This window comes from Ochlerotatus camptorhynchus, unplaced genomic scaffold, assembly GCF_037179485.1.
Source record: "Ochlerotatus camptorhynchus isolate MF236.1 unplaced genomic scaffold, CSIRO-AGI_Acam_v1.1 ptg000052l, whole genome shotgun sequence".
Taxonomy (NCBI): Eukaryota; Metazoa; Arthropoda; class Insecta; order Diptera; family Culicidae; genus Ochlerotatus; species Ochlerotatus camptorhynchus.
Window position 1 is genome coordinate 2,169,855 of NW_027040542.1, and position 9,194 is coordinate 2,179,048.

A 9,194-nucleotide genomic window follows, 5' to 3' on the forward strand; every position below is an offset into this window, starting at 1 on the left:
CTGCCTGCAAGCAGCGAGCTGCAGAGCTCATATGTGCAACCATAGAGAGGGAGGAAAAAGTCCCACCGCTAGGCTAGGATCGGAATCAGTAGCTCGTCGCGCTCAGCTCAGCATTACTCAACCACCATAAATTTGTTAAGAGTATTATTAGCAGCTTGCTATCAAGGCTCAACCTGGTCTCTATAGAAGGTGTGGAATAATAGGCCTGAATGTATTGGTGAGATTAATCATCGTCCGACCATTTTCCAAAACACGCTGGTAGGAAGTGTTAAAAATCCATATAGAAATTGAGAGAAGTGGGAATAATTCGCTTTGGGTGTATATTCAGTCTCCAGAAGCCAATAAAATCAAATTTGTGAAGTCCCTCACAAACGATACTTTCCGCCCCTCCCCATTCATATAATTCGGAAGGAAATCCTGTGAGGGGTTAATTGAATACACTTTAATACCAAATTGCACAAAACTTAATACTCATTTGAAAGTCGGGTAGATGAATCGAAAATACTCAAGTTGACAGTCTCTGGATTCTCTTCATCAACTCTTTGAAATAAATACTACAAATTTGATACGCTTACAAATAAAAAACGGAAAGAGTTAAGATAATTGATGATTGATCAATTAAAAGAACTAAATGTTCACATTTGTTCCGTCCACTAGCAGTCCTACGTCAAGCTTCCGTTCGTGCCCCTAGGCACAAACCCTTCTACTTTTTTTCTTTTTGATTTGTTCGTACGTCGGGCAAAAAATTTAATTACTAGTAATTAAAATTAATTAATTAGTGAAGGTTTTAATTTTTTTTCCTTCTTAAGTGGTTGCGCACCGCTTTTGCGCAACACTTATGGCATCTTCCGATGCCTACGTTACGCGAACCAGATACTATGAACCGTCTTCGAAAGGACCATGGGTTGTCTTTTTTCGGCCCAAAAATAAACCTTTGAAAACTCTCGACATAACGAGAGATTTGCTGCGTAAGTATCCGGGAATCTTGGTACACAAAGAAAGATTCAACAAACTGCGTGTAGAAGCACCGACTTATGATGTGGCAAATAAAATTGCTGAACACGAGCTTTTTAGTGTTGAGTATAACATCTACATCCCTTCTCGAGATGTGGAGATAGAAGGCGTGGTCTCCGACGCGAGTCTGACTGTCGAGGACTTGAAACATGCCTCGGGAACTTTTAAAAACTCGACATTCGCTACCGAGTGAAGATACTGGATGTAAGGCAACTGCATTCAGCATCTTTGCTAGACGGTAAAAAAAGTTTATAAACATTCAGACTCGTTCCGGGTGACTTTCGCAGGTTCAGTTCTCCCAACACAGAACATCATCTGAATCTCCATCATTCCTCTCCCACAGGAGAAAATACGAAACTTCCATCGGAACTGACAACAGCGGATATATCCCTTCGTTGAACGGCGGCGGTGGTATAGTGGTAAGCGTGATTACCTCTCACCCCAGAAGGCCTGGGTTCAATCCCAGTCGGCGCCGCCGGGATGTTCTGAGGCATAACATCTCTGATCACGCCTTCCTTCGGCTGGGAAGTAAAGCCGTTGGTCCCCGGTTCATGAGTTTATGGGTCGATAGGTAGGGTCCAGGTGTGGGAGCTGCCTTTCTGGCACGTCGGTAGCATTGGTGCTCAGCACGGAAAACAAGATCGACGGAAAAAACAAACCAAAGGAAAAAAAAATATCCCTTCGTTTGGCCATAAAATCCTGTAGCCACGGACTTTTCTAAAAAAAATGTTATCGAGTAGCAGAGCGCCCGACCCAAAATGTGAAAAAAAAAACGCTACGAAAAAACATAAACAAACAATTTTTAAGTTTCTGGGCGTCCATGTTTGCACTACATTTGCGAACTACAGCAAACCAGCACTATTTCTCGGGTTTGCTTGTCACCAGTCACCAGTTGAAACTATTAAAATACTTTGAAAATTTAAAGGTTTCGAGTGGAAAAAAATGACAGAAAAAAAAACAAACACGTCCACTCGGAAACATAGCCTACTTCGATCCCAAAATTAACGAAGATAATACAATAAAAACTGGAAAATTGGGATTTGAATAGGTGCTCGTACCTACTCAAGGAAGAGAGGATTATTTATGGATATTAATAAATATAATCCAGAGTTAAATATATATATTCCACTTATTTGAAAAATCTGAAAAATATTATATATAATAAAAAATCTATAATCTGTATAAACATATATCTGTACCAAAATGTTGAGAAAATTCTGTATCATTACATATAAATCTGTATATGTGGCATCACTACGACGACGAAAGCACTCACATCGGCTGCTCATTTTATAAAGGCGGGACCAATCTAACGTTAGGTACTCTACTCTGGAATCTGTGAAAGGGAATCTACACAGCTAAAAAAAAGTAGTGTATAATGTAGAACAAAACGTCCAATGTAACGCTCATTGATTATGTTATTGAGAAAAATCGTCCAATGTGAGATGTCCGATGTCAAAACGTTCCATGTGGTTTATTTTCTATATTGTAGCATGAAACTTAAAGTAAAATTGTGATTTTACCGTTTCTACTGAATTTTCAACGTTATTATTCACTGACTTCATTGAAAATAGTATTGCAAAATGTATTGTTTCTAAACAGTTAAAATAATAATCTGTCGAACTTCAACTTTGATTTTCTCAATATGGTTGATATGTTACATTGGATCATGAATAGACGAGTGCACTTGTGAACTTTTGTTCATCTACTGAAAAAAAAAATTACAAAACAGCGGAGCACTGTTTATTAAAAATGAACACATGAATAATGCTCGCATAACATTTGAAAAGGGATTATAAATTTTTGTAAACAACTGTCTTCTCGTGTCCTTTTCACGAGAACCAAACTACACTCACGTAAACCAAGAGCACTATCGGAAAAAGGAAGAATTTCTCCTACCCGATGGTGTTGTTAGTTTACGTGGGCGTATTCGGTTCGCGCGAAAAGAAGTTTTGTGTACAAAAGTTACTAGGCCCAGTTCAAATGTAACGCGGGTATTATTTATGTGTTAATTTTTAGTAAACAGGGCCCCGCTATTGTGTCACTTTTTGTCGAGTGAGTGAACTCAAATCCATCCGTGCTACTCGTTAATGAGTAGGTGCGGCGTCGCACGAAGGGTTCCATCCTTTCTAGTACAAAAGTAAGCAAAGGCATTAGCTTTGCTTACTTTTGTACTAGAAAGTATGGATTATCTTGATACCTTAGTACTTCTGTTCGTAAAGTGATACCAGAATGTGGGTATCCAGAAGAAGTCCCGAAACACACTGTTCGAACTTTAAGTATTAACGGAGAGGCCTTATGCCTTCTTATAAAATGACTTCATGTAGTTCATCGTTTTCTGGTGAGCATCCATACTATCCTGTATTTTCCTCGACAATTCTGCATTTTCATCAAGCGAAATCTTGCTTCTTGCGGCATCCAACTCGGCGTAGCTTACATTGCTTAGGCCGGACATAAGCCCACCCGATTGCAAATCCTCGTCACACACAATCAGCTCATAGCTTCCCTTATTATCCTTCCTGGCGGTCCGTCCTTTGATTTGGATTTCCTCCTTGATATCCATCGAAAAGAACGTTTGAACGACGTGCAATCCGCCGTTCTTCTCCACAGTTACGCTGGACTTGTAGTCGACTCCTCGGCCCATTCCACGGGTAGACAAAGTGATTGTTTTGGCCACTCCTGCTTCGTTGATGAACCTTTCTTTGTCCTTGGTGTTCTCGGTCAGCACGTTCACTCGATCTAGGTGTCCAGCATATTCTGCTTCGAATGCATTCAACTCGACTTCGGTATCGAAGAAAATGATCACCGCTCGATTGGCTTTGATGATTTGATTAGCTTTACTAAAGATGTTGGTTCTCCAGGAGGGTTTTGTGGCGTGATTTTGGAAATTGGCGATTTCGTCGAACTGGAGGTTTGAGCAGTCGAAAAACGTTGGCATCACCGAAATTTGCTTGATGTTGTACAAACGTTCAATTGTATCCTTTTCATATAGATTCAACGAAGTCAGTGTTCCGGACACGCCTACAATAAGAGGGTAGTTCTTCGGGAGCATGGCGTAGGACAAGGAACCACAGCAGATATTCAAATACCCGTAATTTTCTGTCCCATTCACCTCAGTGACAAAATTTGTCTTTTTCAATCGGAAATAGTTGAAAACATTTTCGTAACCAAAAAATGGATGGGATGCATATATTCCTCGATGATAATAGGTAATTTCTCCAGCGGAGTTCAATTTGAATTTAGTACAATACAATCCATTATTGACATTTATGGCGTCTGTTACCATCATTCCAACATGTTCGTCGAACAATGTCTTATTCGTGTGAGTTATCTGTGTTCCATCATTTTTAAATAAATTGTAATTATTTGGTCGATCGAGAAATTCTAAAAACTTCCCACCTTGCCCTTTGAATTCCCCAGTTTGAATATACTGTTGAATACGACTTTCTACATCCGTCCAACCAGCGACAACATACTTCCATATTTGCTCCTGAACAAGATCCAGTCCTGGAATCAAAGGTGCGCATACTGGGTTGTATGTATTGCCATAAAATTCTTTCGTAAAGAATACATCGACCTCGTCTATCAGCAGAATATTTTTACTCGAATCAGCCGTTACGAGTTGATGTGGAAGAATAACCTTTTCTTTGAACAGTAAATCTCTTACCAGATTTCTGAGTTCAATTGTCTGATCATCAACCTTCGGAGCTATGATTTCATTGGCTAGATCATCGAAGGTGCCGTACGTTACATCTTCAGCAACATCAAACGTCTCAAAAAAAGTGAGAAAGTCCTGCTCATCTCGCTTGGCCAAATACTCGCTGTAACAAGCTATGTGAACTCTATGACCGGTCAGTGCAAATAGTGCCGCGAGAAGTCCCAAAACCAACGATTTACCCTGTCCTGTCAACACTTGAGCCAAATGTTTGTCGATTCCTTCGTCGGCTTTGTCAGCGCTCAGCAATCGTAGGATGCACAAAATCTGGATACAATGAGGATTGAAGTACTTTCTTGCTTTAGCCACGTCCTTTGATACCAGAATCGACCACACTGCAGCCAATCCAGCAATAATGTTGGGAATTTGGTCTTGCTTGAAGCGATCGTCCCACGCCTTGAAGAGAATAGTATTTGAATGCTGAGCTTTCACCTTCTCTGCAATGAGCGCTGCTCTTTCGGAGGGCCCTTTGTCTACGGACAGTTGCATAAATTCCTCGAAAAACTTTGAATACATCGCGTACGAGTCGCGGAGCAATTGCAAATCGTATGTACTATTCAACTCGCCATACAGCTGCAGCGCGTCTTCGAAGCTGATTTCGTTCTGCTTCCTAATGTACCAGAACGACTCACGGAGGAGGTTGATGCGGTTCGAGAAGTCCTGTCGTGAAGTTGTGGTCTCGATAACGCTGTTAAACGGTTTTACACGTTCGTCGTAGAACAGATCGAACGAAACGTAATCGATCTGTTCTTTGAGGTAGAGCAGCGAATTTCTGATTGCAAAAATGAGTTCGTTAGTGGACAGTACTTGGTCCGTATCCGAAAGAATTTCATCAGTTGCCCAGGAAGTCCGCTGCAGCTGGGAGCCGATGTGCTCAAGTAGAGCTTGAATAACCTCAATTACGTAATGCTTCGGCATAGCTACTGTTATGCCTAATCCCTGACAAAATGTAGGAAACTTCTCTGGAATGAGTACCCGGTAAGTTCGATTGTTCGTATCCTTACATTTGTTATCGACCAATTCGACATGTTGCAGCTCTATAATCGATTGCATATCGAACTTGGGAATTTCTTTGATGTACCATTCAAAAGAAACTTCGTTGAGATCGATTAGAAAATCGTTGTACGTACGGCAGAATGCCTCCATCGTATCCACCTCAACGTTCTTCTCCATACCGATCTGCATGATTTTCATCAAGCGTTCTTGCAACAAATTTATCTCCGGGAGGTTTATCTTTGTCGAAAATTGATCAATGATGTCACTTCGAGTATTGCAAGACCAGTTGATCACCGGGTCGCTTTTGAGGCTGAACATATTCAGTTGTTTCTGGAGAACAGCCTTATCCAGCGATGTCATGTTATGATACGAGCAGGATTGGGCGATGAAATGAACTAGATTATGCGTGACAACGCGCAGAGTTTCCATCTGATCATACTTTGCGTCACGAATCATTTGGATATATTCATCGAACACGGTATTGAACAAATCGAGCTCACAGTTCTTCGGTAGAACATGAAACAATACATCATCCAACAGACAATACCAAACGTAGAAGTCATCTGGAACCCCAAGTGGATTCGGTTTGGAACTATCATTCGAATTTTTTGTTACGTGCATTATATTCTTGAAATTACTAACATCTTTTCGGAATGACTGGCCGTTGTTGAATAGTTGCGTCTTGTGCTGAAAAGGTTGTGTACCGAAATCCACATCAAAATGCTTTATGAGCATAAACATAAAATGGTATTCCCGTTGCAAACACTTTGTTAATGCGTTCTCCGTCTTCCAGACGAGCTGTTTGAGAGCGGACCACTCGAAACTAGAGCTCTTCAGTAAATCCGTTTCTCGATGATCAGTATGCTTAGTAATCTCGATTATCAACTCCTCCAAGCTCTTGCAAATGAAAAATAAGCTGACACTTGTCAATTGCAGAGGTTTGTCGAGGCGATTATCCCTGATCGACTTGACTTGATTGATCCAACGGTTGGCTAGATCTTGAAGAGGTTTGTCGAAAATTTCCGGTTTCAGAGCGCTGGTCATATCAGTAAACAGCTTCACATCGCTACTCCTTATCAACATCAAATGGTTCAGACCAATGGTGCCGAGTGGTTTATGCAAATACGCTGGTGCTTTCGTAATCAACTTGTTCCTGTGAAGCTCAGTAATCTCCATTACCAAGCGGTTCAGCCACTCGAAAAGATTTGGAGAATTGTCCTTTGGGTCCTTCTTCCTTTGAGACGCTGTCCGCTCTACACTGTCCAATTTTCGGGCATACCCTTGCAGCGTTTCGTTCTTAAACCGATTATTCATGACCTCACGGCAGAGATCATTATAAGTCAGTTTTCTGGATTGTTTGAATTTCTCGACAAATTTCAGCAGCTCGATTCTAATGTTGATTTGCCCTTCGTCTGCAGCCAATTGTTTGAACACATGTTCCAAGCTCGTTAGAAATTGCTTCCGGTGCTTATCCCTGTATGTGGTCACTTCATCCAGCAACACACGATTGACGCGAAGTTCATCGCGTTGCACTTTAGTCCCATGTCGAAAGTTCTCCGTACCAGTCAGCGGTTGATTGAGCTTCACTAAGTTGTCATCGGTGGTGATGTAATCTTTCCCGTCATTACTTGAAAAATTGCAAGACCAGTTGATCACCTGGTCGCTTTTGAAGCTGAACATATTCAGTTGTTTCTGGAGAACAGCCTTATCCAGCGAGCAGGATTTGGCGATTAAACGAATTAGATTATGTGTGACAACGCGCAGAGTTTCCATCTGATCATAATTTGCGTCACGAATCATTTGGACATATTCTTCGAACACATTATCGAACGAATCGAGCTCGCAGCCATTTGGTAGAACATGAAACAAGACATAATCCAACAGACAATACCAAACGTAGAAGTCATTTGGAACCCCAAATAGATTCGGTTTGTAACTACCATACCCGAAGAATCGCCTAGTTCGAACTAACGCATCCTTGACTCCAGTAGAAATTCCTCGGGATGATGACTGGCCGTTGTTGAATAGTTGCGTCTCGTATGGGAATGGATGTAGACCGAAATCAGACGCCACCTCAAAATGCTTTAGGAGTCGAAAAATGAAATGGTACTCCCTTTGCAAACACTTTGTGAATGCGTTCTCCGTTTTCCAGACGAGCAATTTGATAGGGTGCCACCTCAAATTAAAGCTCTTCAGTAAATCCGTTTCTCGATGATCAGTATGCTTAGTAATCTCGATTATCAACTCCTCCAAGCTCTTGCAAATGAAAAATAAGCTGACACTTGTCAATTGCAGAGGTTTGTCGAGGCGATTATCCCTGATCGACTTGACTTGATTGATCCAACGGTTGGCTAGATCTTGAAGAGGTTTGTCGAAAATTTCCGGTTTCAGAGCGCTGGTCATATCAGTAAATAACTTCACATCGCTACTGCTTATCAACATCAAATGGTTCTGATCAATGGTACCGAGTGGTTTATGCAAATAGGCTGGCGCTTTTGTAATCAACTTGTTCCTGTGAAGCTCAGTAATCTCCATTACCAAGCGGTTCAGCCACTCGAAAAGATTCGGAGAATTGTCCTTTGGGTCCTTCTTCCTTTGAGACGCTGTCCGCTCTACACTGTCCAATTTTCGGGCATACCCTTGCAGCGTTTCGTTCTTAAACCGATTATTCATGACCTCACGGCAGAGATCATTATAAGTTAGTTTTCGGGATTGTTTGAATTTCTCGACAAATTTCAGCAGCTCGATTCTCGTTTTGACTTGCCTTTCGTCTGCAGCCAATTGTTTGAACACATGTTCCAAGCACATTAGAAATAGCTCCCGGTGCTTATTCCTGTCTCTGGTCACTTCATCTAGCGACATACGATCGACGCGAAGTTCATCGCGTTGCACTTTAGTCCCATGTCGAAAGTTCTCCGTACCAGGCAGCGGTTGATTGAGCTTCACTAAGTTACTTGAACATTTTCCAATCGCTTTGTTATTCACCTGATGATTGGCCTTGCCCTGAAAGGAATAAAACAAACATCTTTTTAGTACCGGGTGGTCAGTCAATTTTTGATTTTTAAATTGCCGACTAAAATTTGAAAAATTTCCCGGTTATAATAAATATTCAGCGAAAAACTAATATATTCAATCGAAGATGAACTAGCCAGTTAACGAAAAATCTCCATTATGGAGTTAAAAAAAAAGAAAATATTCAATGATTCTATTTTTGTTTCGTGCCCAAGTGCAATATTTTGAATTTATTTTTGTGAGAAAATATTTTCAATAGTTTAAAAAAAATCAATAAAGCTGAAAGTAGAATTCAGCAGAATGGCTCTAAAATAAACCATTGATCTTTACGATGGGGACCAATTTTACACCTTCCAGCAAACAGATAGATATAGATAAGATGGCTCGTACATAATGACTTATACGAGTCAATTGAAATCTGCCGAAAATAAATAAGACCTAAGTTGATTCTTAACAT

The 9,194-nt window shown here is 40.8% G+C and overlaps 1 protein-coding gene across 1 annotated transcript; it reads right to left on the reverse strand.

Annotated features, from left to right (window-relative positions):
* Positions 1–3,310: 3,310 nt before the first annotated feature.
* LOC135717194 (uncharacterized) lies at positions 3,311–7,525 on the reverse strand. Its single transcript, XM_065239151.1, has one exon. It carries the CDS (start codon positions 7,523–7,525, stop codon positions 3,311–3,313), a length of 4,215 nt encoding a protein of 1,404 aa, XP_065095223.1.
* Positions 7,526–9,194: the final 1,669 nt, after the last annotated feature.